The 12,703-nt window shown below is 43.2% G+C and overlaps 1 protein-coding gene across 1 annotated transcript; it reads left to right on the top strand.

Moving 5' to 3' along the window:
* Positions 1 to 332: 332 nt before the first annotated feature.
* Positions 333 to 10,217, top strand: LOC127909007 (uncharacterized). The gene is made up of 2 exons (XM_052468870.1): positions 333 to 1,054; positions 9,614 to 10,217. The coding sequence occupies exons 1-2, from the start codon at positions 852 to 854 to the stop codon at positions 10,158 to 10,160; spliced, it is 750 nt and encodes a 249-aa protein (XP_052324830.1). The 5' UTR covers positions 333 to 851; the 3' UTR covers positions 10,161 to 10,217.
* The last annotated feature ends 2,486 nt before the right edge of the window (positions 10,218 to 12,703 follow it).

Genomic DNA, 12,703 nt, shown 5'->3' with positions numbered 1-12,703 from the left:
ACACAGGGCCCCTCAGGGATGCGTGCTCAGTCCCCTCCTGTACTCCCTGTTCACTCAACTGCATGGCCAGGCATGAATCCAACACCATCATTAAGTTTGCTGATGACACAGCAGTGGTAGACCTGATCACCGACAACGACGAGACAGCCTATTGGGAGGAGATCAGAGACCTGGCCGTGTGGTGCCAGGACAACAACCTCTCCCTCAACTTGATCAAGACAAAGGAGATGATTGTGGATTACAGGAAAAACATGACCTCTTTTTTTGTCAACAACTACAGACCAGTATCCCTTCTTTCTTTTCTCTCCAAAACTCTTGAACGTGCCGTCCTTGGCCAGCTCTCCCGCTATCGCTCTCAGAATGACCTTCTTGATCCAAATCAGTCAGGTTTCAAGACTAGTCATTCAACTGAGACTGCTCTTCTCTGTATCACGGAGGCGCTCCGCACCGCTAAAGCTAACTCTCTCTCCTCTGCTCTCATCCTTCTAGACCTATCGGCTGCCTTCGATACTGTGAACCATCAGATCCTCCTCTCCACCCTCTCCAAGTTGGGCATCTCCGGCGCGGCCCACGCTTGGATTGCGTCCTACCTGACAGGTCGCTCCTACCAGGTGGCGTGGCGAGAATCTGTCTCCTCACCACGCGCTCTCACCACTGGTGTTCCCCAGGGCTCTGTTCTAGGCCCTCTCCTATTCTCGCTATACACCAAGTCACTTGGCTCTGTCATAACCTCACATGGTCTCTCCTATCATTGCTATGCAGACGACACACAATTAATCTTCTCCTTTCCCCCTTCTGATGACCAGGTGGCGAATCGCATCTCTGCATGTCTGGCAGACATATCAGTGTGGATGACGGATCACCACCTCAAGCTGAACCTCGGCAAGACGGAGCTGCTCTTCCTCCCGGGGAAGGACTGCCCGTTCCATGATCTCGCCATCACGGTTGACAACTCCATTGTGTCCTCCTCCCAGAGCGCTAAGAACCTTGGCGTGATCCTGGACAACACCCTGTCGTTCTCAACTAACATCAAGGCGGTGGCCCGTTCCTGTAGGTTCATGCTCTACAACATCCGCAAAGTACGACCCTGCCTCACACAGGAAGCGGTGCAGGTCCTAATCCAGGCACTTGTCATCTCCCGTCTGGATTACTGCAACTCGCTGTTGGCTGGGCTCCCTGCCTGTGCCATTAAACCCCTACAACTCATCCAGAACGCTGCAGCCCGTCTGGTGTTCAACCTTCCCAAGTTCTCTCACGTCACCCCGCTCCTCCGCTCTCTCCACTGGCTTCCAGTTGAAGCTCGCATCCGCTACAAGACCATGGTGCTTGCCTACGGAGCTGTGAGGGGAACGGCACCTCAGTACCTCCAGGCTCTGATCAGGCCCTACACCCAAACAAGGGCACTGCGTTCATCCACCTCTGGCCTGCTCGCCTCCCTACCACTGAGGAAGTACAGTTCCCGCTCAGCCCAGTCAAAACTGTTCGCTGCTCTGGCCCCCAATGGTGGAACAAACTCCCTCACGACGCCAGGACAGCGGAGTCAATCACCACCTTCCGGAGACACCTGAAACCCCACCTCTTTAAGGAATACCTAGGATAGGATAAGTAATCCTTCTCACCCCCCTTTTAAGATTTGATGCACTATTGTAAAGTGACTGTTCCACTGGATGTCATCAGTTGAATGCACCAATTTGTAAGTCGCTCTGGATAAGAGCGTCTGCTAAATGACTTAAATGTAAATGTAAATGTACTGCTGCTACTCTCTGTTACTATCTATGCATAGTCACTTTAATAACTCGACCTGCATGTACATATATTTTAACTGCATTGTTGTTTAGGGCTTGTAAGTAAGCATTTCACTTACAATTCCTGTTGTGTTCGGCGCATGTGACAAATAAAATTTGATTTGATTTATTGAGTATATTCCAGACTGATCCATATTTAATGCTGTCATTTAACAAGGTCGGGTTTAAAACAGAGGTCCTACTACACTCTCCTCTCTCTCTCTCTCTCTCTCTTTCCTTTTCACCAGACATGTCAACCATTGAGCATGTTTGGGATACTCTGGATCGGCATGTACAACAGTGTTCCAGTTCCCGCCTATATCCAGCAACTTAGCACAGCTATTGAAGAGGAGCGGGACACCATTCCATAGGCCACAATCAACAGCCTGATCAACTCTATGCAAAGGAGATGTGTGGTGCTGCATGAGGCAAATTGTGGTCACCAGATACTGACTGGTTTTCTGATCCATAAACCTACTTATTTAAGGTATCTGTGACCAACCAATGCATATCTGTATTCCCAATCATGTGAACTCCATAGATTAGGACTTAATGAATGTATTTCAATTGACTGATTTCCTTATTGTTCCATGATGCGTTTTATATTTTTGTTCAGTGTATATGAAAGTGTTTTACACCAGTCAGAATGTCAGACCCCTGGCTTGATGCCTGTTGAAGGGTGTGTTTGGAGCGCAATCAGATTCATACAGGGGTTCTTGTTTACAGACAGGAGTCAAATACAAGTCCATTGCGCCCATCTCTCTGGGTCGGTTGATGGAAGGATGTGTAGACATATTTAATACATTGGAGCTGTACTTACATCCTTTATGGAATTTTAGTTTAACACAAAAACTGTTTGCAATTTGTTCAATATGTAATGCATCTCAGTAGATGTGTTAGCATATTAAGGGAGGTGTGGTTCTAACAGTAAAATATGTATAGGATTGTCCTTCATTCATATTGGTCAACAGTGCAGTTTGCACATGTCAAACATGGAAGGCACCACTCTGCCCAGATTCCCTCTGTCCGTCCCGTGAATGAAAGAGCAATAGATCTTCTCACTTGCTCCCATTGATGAATTGATAAAAGATTAACCACTAGAGGAAATCGAGTTAACGCCACTGCAAATACAGCTATGGATCTGTAAGCTGAGCTGTCACTCCTCTCCTCCGATTGGGGATCTACAGATATGACCATGCATACAAGTGTCATCATCCCTCCCTTGCCTTTGTATTGGCCTACATCTTCCATTATAATGCAAAGTGGACACTGATCAAACTTTAATGCTGGGGGATGCTGTGTACTCAAATGAATCTGCCTGCCTTGATGTCACGTTTGATCAGACATGTACACAATGAATCCATATGTCAGACTGGCTGCTTCCTGCCCTCCTTACCTTGATCTTTCCCAGAAGCGGTCAATAGCCTCAGGGCCTGGATCTGATCAGCCTCCATATTTAATAATAAAGCATTCCCAGCAGCAGCATCCGGGCCCCTGCCCTGTCCCATTCATCTCCAGTATAATCACCTGAGCGCCAGCCCTCTACCTACCCCGGACTCTGATAAAATATCCAATCTGAGCCTCCTACACCCTAATCTGCCCTGTATAAATAAAAATGCATTTATAAATGAAATACGAAAGATTACATTTGGTCATATGAAGGGAGAACAAGGGCTGGTGAGGAGTGGGAAGCATTGCAGTGGGTGGAGGCTCCCGTGGGATCTAATAAATATCTGAAGGTTCATTTGTTTTGATACCTGAAGCAAAATCTTTTGAGCCCATTTTATCATGAGGTGCCATTTATGATGTCATTAGTTCGGGACGACAGAGACGTCAATAAGGTTAACGACGGTGATTCAAATGAAAACAACACAACAGGAGGGAGGCAACAGGCGTGGATGAAAGCAAGTTTAGAGCTGCATGGGGGAGGATAGGTTAGTGCATTTCCCCATGAAGCTACCTCTGTATCCTAAAACAACATCCTAAAAGCATTGATTCACTGGGTGTGGATGTACAAGAGATGTGATAAATAACAAACGGGTTTATTCAGCCTCCTCCCCTCAGTGTGTTGTCTGTCTGCATTCTCTGAGTGAGAGGCTGGTGACCAGTTTACCCTCTTATTAGATTGGCTTTTAATTGTCTTTCCACAAACGACCAAATCTGAACAGAATGCCGAGCTCCAGGTGCACTGTGTGTAAACAGAATTAATGCATGTCTGTCTAGATGTCAAACCTCTGTCACACAGTGAGGCCATAAACACAACTCGTCTATTTATCTCTACATGTAGGAACCATCAAGGAACTCAGTTAACCTGTCGAGGTCAAGTCTGTGTTGCTGCCAGAAACAAAAAATGATTACAAGCTAAAAAATACACTTACACTTTTCTTTACCCATTTAACTACCAGGTCAGTCCAATTAACTCATCTGTTTGGAGATCTTTCATAGGGAGTGATGCCTCGGAGGGAAGAGAGATTGATTCTGGTGCCGGAATCACTTGAAAAACAGTACTTTATTTATAGTGCTTCTTAGGATGTGTTTTTGTGGTGTCAGCAAAGCAGGAACGATAGAGCCCCAAAGTTTTTTCTTCATTTTAACAATGATAACCATCTTAGATTGATGTGATTATCCTATGAAAAAATCTATAGTGAGTAGAGAAGTATGTTCTTGTTCATGTCATACATTATATTATGTTTCACATTTTCCAGTCGGAGCACTTATGAAATGGAACAAATCACCAGAAGGAAAAGTAACAGCTTTATGCTGTGAGAACAAGGCAGGTCTGCATTCTGTCATTGTTTTATCATCAAATGCCACAATGATTAATAGCCTGAGAGAGAGCGTGAGAGAGAGAGGGTGAGTGTAGGGGAGAGGTTGAGAGAGAGAGTAGGGGAGAGGTTGAGAGAGAGAGTAGGGGAGAGGTTGAGAGAGAGAGTAGGGGAGAGGTTGAGAGCTAGAGAGAGAGAGAGAGAGAGAGAGTAGGGGAGAGGTTGAGAGCTAGAGAGAGAGAGAGAGAGAGAGAGTAGGGGAGAGGTTGAGAGCTAGAGAGAGAGAGAGAGAGAGAGAGTAGGGAAGAGGTTGAGAGCTAGAGAGAGAGAGAGAGAGAGAGTAGGGGAGAGGTTGAGAGCGCTAGATGCAGCAGTAAGAGTATTTCAGAATGATTTAGGCTATTCAGGAGGCAACACTGAATTTGTCAGAAAAGTGTTTAACAGTGACACCTCACAACCTGTTCTGTACGAGTGGAATACCAAATCTCGAACTCACTGCTCTTAAAATGGGGTTAAACACATGGTATGTTGTATGTGGCTTTAGCTGCTGCTGAGGCTGCTGGCTGTGCCAGGAAGGTAGCTGACCAACTGTAGCCCCCTACTCCATGGGGCTAGGATGTCCACATCCTGGTTCAACCATAACCCTCAAACCTAACCTTAACCATAGCTTTATATTCAAATCCTGGTTCAACCATACCCTAACCTTAACCTTAACCCTAGCTTTATATTCAAATCCTGGTTCAACCATACCCTAACCTTAACCTTAACCCTAGCTTTATATTCAAATCCTGGTTCAATCATACCCTAACCTTAACCTTAACCCTAGCTTTATATTCAAATCCTGGTTAAACCATAACCCTCAAACCTAACCGTAACCCGAGCTTTATATTCAAATCCTGGTTAAACCATAACCCTCAAACCTAACCGTAACCCGAGCTTTATATTCAAATCCTGGTTAAACCATAACCCTCAAACCTAACCTTAACCCTAGCTTTATATTCAAATCCTGGTTCAACCATAACCCTCAAACCTAACCTTACCCCTAACTTTATATTCAAATCCTGGTTCAACCATAACCCTCAAACCTAACCGTAACCCGAGCTTTATATTCAAATCCTGGTTCAACCCATTCCCTAACCCTAATCTGGGTGTGGACATGAGGCTAGGGTTAGGGTTGAACTGGGATGTGGACATGAAGCTAAGGTTAGGGTTGAACTGGGATGTGGACATGAAGCTAGGGTTAGGGTTGAACTGGGATGTGGACATGAAGCTAGGGTTAGGGTTGAACTGGGATGTGGACATGAGGCTAGGGTTAGGGTTGAACTGGGATGTGGACATGAAGCTAGGATTAGGGTTGAACTGGGATGTGGACATGAAGCTAAGGTTAGGGTTGAACTGGGATGTGGACATGTAGCTAAGGTTAGGGTTGAACTGGGATGTGGACATGAAGCTAAGGTTAGGGTTGAACTGGGATGTGGACATGAAGCTAAGGTTAGGGTTGAACTGGGATGTGGACATGAAGCTAGGGTTAAGGTTGAACTGGGATGTGGACATGAGGCTAGGATTAGGGTTGAACTGGGATGTGGACATGAAGCTAAGGTTAGGGTTGAACTGGGATGTGGACATGAAGCTAAGGTTAGGGTTGAACTGGGATGTGGACATGAAGCTAAGGTTAGGGTTGAACTGGGATGTGGACATGAGGCTAGGGTTAGGGTTGAACTGGGATGTGGACATGAAGCTAAGGTTAGGGTTGAACTGGGATGTGGACATGAAGCTAAGGTTAGGGTTGAACTGGGATGTGGACATGAGGCTAGGGTTAGGGTTGAACTGGGATGTGGACATGAAGCTAAGGTTAGGGTTGAACTGGGATGTGGACATGAAGCTAGGATTAGGGTTGAACTGGGATGTGGACATGAAGCTAAGGTTAGGGTTGAACTGGGATGTGGACATGAAGCTAAGGTTAGGGTTGAACTGAGATGTGGACATGTAGCTAAGGTTAGGGTTGAACTGGGATGTGGACATGAGGCTAGGATTAGGGTCGTGGTTGAGTTCAGGGTTAGGGTTGTGATTGAGGCTAGAGTTAGGTAAGGGGACTGAGGTCTGTTACTCACAAGGGTAACTGTCCTCTTTTCAGTTCGCTGCAGCTAGCGACTGGAAAGAACTGCAACAAACTCTCAAACTGGACAGTTTTATCTCAATCTCTTCATTCAAAGATTCAATCATGGACATACATGATCAGGAGCTGTGAAAATAAACCCAAATATAAGGCATTTTTGTTGGGAGAAGAGACTACTATAGATTTGAAAACTGTAAATATGTAGACCCTTAAAGAAATATATAATAAATAAGTATTGTAATTCATAAAGTTATAAGTGCTCATATGAACAAATGAAGTACATCAAGGGAAGGGTAGTAAATACTAACAAAACCACCTTAATATTTGAAAAGAAAACGCATTCAAAGATCTTAAAATGTCATGCAAAAAAACGAGTACAAACTAGAAGTAGAAGAAAAGTCAATGCTAATATTGGCAAATGAAGTGCATCATGGGGAGGAAGTGCTATAGAAGCCTCCCTTTTATATTTAAAGGATCATACAAATAAAAGGAGCACACAGTAAAGATCCAAGAAAAGTATTTAAAAATAAATAATTAAAGAAAAAAAACGTAGGTAGTGTTAGGGTTAGGGTCCTCTCCTCCCAAGGATACTGTACTGGGTGATGAATGTTAAGAGTTCTGGTTGGACTAAAGTCCAAAGATGAACTTCATCCTATCTCATTAAGACCGGTGGGAGCAAGAGTTTCCAACCTTTTTATCCAGCGCCGATCTCTGGGCCTTGGACCGCCCCACCTTTAGACTAGAGGCCTACAAATTGATAGGCACTCTTTTCCATGTGTACGGAAGTGCACATATAATTCTGTCATCTTGTCAGATTTCCTGTGTAATAGATGTGTTGCTGTAACCATTTGAGAAGTTTGTTTTTAGTTTCCCCAACTTACAGTTTGTTACCTTTTTGACTTTCCATCACATAAACCAGGTTGGGCCTCCAATTCTGTATGTTTGTTTATAGTGTACTTGATAGACCTGAAGTGGGGATTGAGCTGTCGTTTTTCACTATCCAGAGAGGTATTCACTAAGTAATCTTTAAGATTTGTATTCCTTCTGAACGCTGAGATACTTAAAAAATATATATATATTGTGTATGTGGACACCCCTTCAAATTAGTGGATTTGGCTATTTCAGCCACACCCGTTACTGACCGGTGTTTAAAATCGAGCATGCAATGGAGCATGCCATGCAATCTCCAGAGACAAACATTGGCAGTAGAATGGCCTCACTGAAGAGCTCAGTGACTTTCAACATGGCACCGTCATAGAATGCCACCTTTCCAACAAGTCAGTTCATCATATTCCAGTCCTGCTAGAGCTGTCCCCAGTCAACTATAAGTGCTGTTACTGTGAAGTGGAAACATCTAGGAGCATGTTTCAGCATGAAAAGCGTAGTCCATACAGAAATGGTTTGTCGAGATCAGTGTGGAACAGCTCATGTTCTGAATTCTGTTGCTGTACATTTCAAAAGTGCTGAACAAATAGTTATATTGACTATGTCCGTCTTAGCTCGCTCATTAATGTCTTAATCGATTAATGTCTTAATCAAAATGACCGATTCCTTCTTATTCGCTAGTCGTCCCCTTATGCCATAGTTTGTACATCTCAATTGTCAGTAGAAACCTCATTTGTTTAAGCAAGTCAGCCATATCAGCGTTGTTTTTTAAAAAGGCCGAAAATGAGGCTGAATGAACTGTTTCGCTGCCAGACAAGGCTCCGCTGATAGCCAGGTATAGAGTAGGTAAGAATTCACTCCATGGTGCTGAAAATAAAGCTCTGCTGTTGGGACAGCTTTATGTAGACCCTAAAGTTTTGTGGGAACCGTATGTCACCGTTGTAGAGCAATTAATGTATTGTTTAGTGTTGTGTAGTTGCTTTGCTGGCATGCAACAACAACAAAAAAATGTTGCGTTTGCCCCACCATTAAAGCAGGGTGTCAAACAGGTCCTGCAGTCTCTTGGAGTCTGTCAAGCTGATACGACATACAGTAATATTAAAACGTTCATGTTTATAAGACCTTGGACTTGAAGAGGCTTGTTGAAAACCTCCCACTATTTTTTAGTCTATCCCTGTCCTGTCACTGGCTAGTGATTGATGCGTCTCCCTGCCTCCTTGTCAGGCTACTCAATGGGGCCTGTTGTGAGGCTCTTATCGATTTAGGTGGAATGAAATGTCTAACAGTTATAAATAACAGGCAGATAACACCATGCCTGGTAGACAAGGGCAATCAGTCGTTCATTACCATTATCTGAGGAGGACGAGACTGATTTAACAAGTCAATATAATTGAATATAAAAATAGCATTATGCTACACTGATCTGTATACTGTTAGGTACAGTGTGTTTAGAAATTATTCACACCCCTTGAGTTTCCCACGTTTTATTGTGTTAGACTGAATTTAAAATTGATGAAATTGGCCTAAACACAATACCCCATAATGTCAATGTGAAATTTTTGTAAATTAATAAAAAATGAATAGCTGAAATATCTTGAGACAATAAGTATTCAAACCCTTTGTTAGGCCAGCCAAATAAGATCAAGAGTAAAAATGTGCTAAGCAAATCACATAAGTTTCATGGACTTTCATGTGTGCAATAATAGAGTTTAACAATACTTTTCAATGACTACCTCATCTCTGTACCCTACACGTATAATTATCTGTAAGGTCCCTCAGTCGAGCAGTGAATTTCAAACACAGATTCAACCACACAGACCAGGTAGCTTTTCCAATGCCTCGCAAAGAATTTCACCTATTAGTAGATTGGTTTAAAAAAATATGATATTGAATATCCCTTTCAGCATGGTGAAATTATGAATTGCACATTGAAAGGTGTTCACAACCATCACGGTTGACAACTCCATTGTGTCCTCTTCCCAGAGCGCTAAGAACCTTGGCGTGATCCTGGACAACACCCTGTCGTTCTCAACTAACATCAAGGCGGTGGCCCGTTCCTGTAGGTTCATGCTCTACAACATCTGCAGAGTACGACCCTGCCTCACACAGGAAGCGGCGCAGGTCCTAATCCAGGCACTTGTCATCTCCCGTCTGGATTACTGCAACTCGCTGTTGGCTGGGCTCCCTGCCTGTGCCATTAAACCCCTACAACTCATCCAGAACGCCGCAGCCCGTCTGGTGTTCAACCTTCCCAAGTTCTCTCACGTCACCCCGCTCCTCCGCTCTCTCCACTGGCTTCCAGTTGAAGCTCGCATCCGCTACAAGACCATGGTGCTTGCCTACGGAGCTGTGAGGGGAACGGCACCTCAGTACCTCCAGGCTCTGATCAGGCCCTACACCCAAACAAGGGCACTGCGTTCATCCACCTCTGGCCTGCTCGCCTCCCTACCACTGAGGAAGTACAGTTCCCGCTCAGCCCAGTCAAAACTGTTCGCTGCTCTGGCTCCCCAATGGTGGAACACACTCCCTCACGACGCCAGGACAGCGGAGTCAATCACCACCTTCCGGAGACACCTGAAACCCCACCTCTTTAAGGAATACCTAGGATAGGATAAAGTAATCCTTCTCCCCCCCCCCCTTAAAAGATTTAGATGCACTATTGTAAAGTGGATGTTCCACTGGATGTCATAAGGTGAATGCACCAATTTGTAAGTCGCTCTGGATAAGAGCGTCTGCTAAATGACTTAAATGTAAATGTAAATGTAAACTAAATAACAGAGTGAAAAGAAGGAAGCATGTACAGAATAAAAATATTCGAAAAACATGCATCCTGTTTGCAATAAGGCACTAAAGTAAAACTGGAAAAAATATGGCAAAGAAATTAACTTTATGTCCTGAATACAAAGAGTTATGTTTGTGGCAAATACAACACAGCACATCACTCAAGCATGGTTGTGGCTGCATCATGTTATGGTATGCTTGTCATCGGCAAGGAGTAGGTAGTTTTGTAGAATAAAAAGAAACACAATAGAGCTAAGCACAGGCAAAATCCTAGAGGAAAACCTGGTTCAGTCTGCTTTCCACTAGACACTGGGAGACAAATTTACATTTCAGCAGGACAATAACCTAAAACACAAGGCCAAATATACACTGGAGTTGATTACCAAGAAGACAGTGAATGTTCCTGAGTGGCCTAGTTACAGTTTTGACAAAAATCGTCTTGAAAATCTATGGCAAAAAATGGCGGTCTGACAATGATCAACAACCAACTTGACAGAGCTTGAAGAATGTTAAAAATAATAATGTGCAAATATTGTACAATCCAAGTGTGCAAAGATCTTAGAGACTTATCCAGTAAGGCTCACAGCTGTAATCTCTGCCAAAAGTGAGTCTAACATGTATTATGTGAATACTTATGTTAATGAGGCTATTTCTGTCAAAAAAATATTTTTCACTTTGTCATTATGGGGTATTGGGTGAGAGAAATCTATTTAATCCATTTTGAATTCAGGCTGTAACACAGCAACATGTAGAATAGGTAAAAGGGTATGAACACTTTCTGAAGGCACTGTAAGCTCCTTTCCTGTTTTCAGGCTTGTCTATGCGCATGAAATGAAATACACAGGGGGGTGGTTTTAATTGCTTATTCTGTAATTAGCCCAGTTCCTACAGGGTTTACAGCCAGATACAGCTGTCACTCTTCATTGGAACCTAACCTCTTCATGCACAGGCAGGATGTGCCTTTTTGGACATCAAATATCTAATTCTTTGAGAGGTATATACTCTTGAAGGAATGGATTAAAGCAATATAACTTATATTTCCAGAGTATTTACACTCAGAGTATAAGCTATAACTATAAGTACACATTTAGAACCAATCAATCCAGAGTAGGTTCTAGAATAAATGTTGTCACACAATTCATACTTAATCACCAGCTTCTTAAAATAGCTGTCCTCCTTCATGCAAATCTTAAATATCATTAATTGACAATTGAGCATTCCAAAAACATCAGCCTGCCATTTAATTGCTGGTAATGAGTGTCTAGAAGAATTGGGAGCCATGCCGACTAAGTTTTGCATGAAGGCATCCTCCAGAATATGCAAACGACTCTTGGTTAAAAGCTCTCAATGAGTAGGAAGCTTTGCATGGGCCAATTTACATGCACACCCAGTCGGCATGGCACCCAAGTCAGTGATATGTCGCCCACCGCTGCGCCACCACTCTCCCATTGAGTCAAATGCAGCTTGATTACTCTTCACACTCCCCAAATTATAATGCAAATAGCGTTCCACCTATTAACCATGCAGCCGCTCGAAAAGTGCGCTTGTCCCCACTGTGTGTGATGTAAATTGCTATGTCACATTAAAATTGACACCGGTAATTCTGTGCATTTGTAAAGTTATTGGGTGCCAGATCTTATGAAGCGTTGTGACAGCTATGCAGATGAGTGCATTTTGCTGAACATAGTCAATTTGGCACAGTCACAGGGGAGAGATTGCTTTTTAGTGCGTAATGAAACCACACATATTAAGAAATTACCTCTGAGCAAAAATCCTCCTCCCAGCATCACCTTCACTTGCATCTCTGTTTACTTAAACATTACATTTAGGGGTTATTGACCTTGTCCACGTCCTCTCTGAAAGTCAAACTGTTCTCATGATGTAGGCCTGTTTTCTGAAGGAATGTATTATTTGTCAAGAGTCTCAGTGTTGGGAGTTGAAGAAATGACCCTCGGTACATCTCTACATCTATCATTATGACAAAGCGGGGGAGATATGATTTTGATAAATCTAAAATCAATGTGCCCTATGCAGCCAACTCATAGGATTTGACCTTGTTTCAATAATGCAGGATGGTAGAGTAGGCCTATTATAGGTACCAAGGGGAATGCATGCCTGAGGTGGGGTCATTTAACTGCATGATTTTACTTTGATGTTTTAATTCATTATTAGCCATTTATATTCTACAGTTGTTACATCCATGTTTGGACTTATAAATGAATGATATGTACCCATTGATTCCTGAAGAACAAATTAATGCCTCGTGAGTTGAGTTCAACTATCATACCCCATCAGAACCCAACATTTTAGCTTGTTTACTCCAATGTTTGTACACAGTAAATATAAATGTAAACAAACACTATATAGCCTCA

The sequence above is a fragment of the Oncorhynchus keta genome, chromosome 18 (assembly GCF_023373465.1).
Source record: "Oncorhynchus keta strain PuntledgeMale-10-30-2019 chromosome 18, Oket_V2, whole genome shotgun sequence".
Classification (NCBI taxonomy): Eukaryota; Metazoa; Chordata; class Actinopteri; order Salmoniformes; family Salmonidae; genus Oncorhynchus; species Oncorhynchus keta.
This window is presented reverse-complemented; position numbering and strand designations above follow the sequence as displayed.

Excerpts from the sequence above, each read along its gene's own strand:
- LOC127909007 (XM_052468870.1), top strand. The coding sequence starts at position 852 with ATGACGGATCACCACCTCAAGCTGAACCTCGGCAAGACGGAGCTGCTC. Across the intron at positions 1,055-9,613 it reads GCGGTGGCCCGTTCCTGTAG|GTTCATGCTCTACAACATCT; the intron begins GTTCATGCTCTA and ends CCGTTCCTGTAG.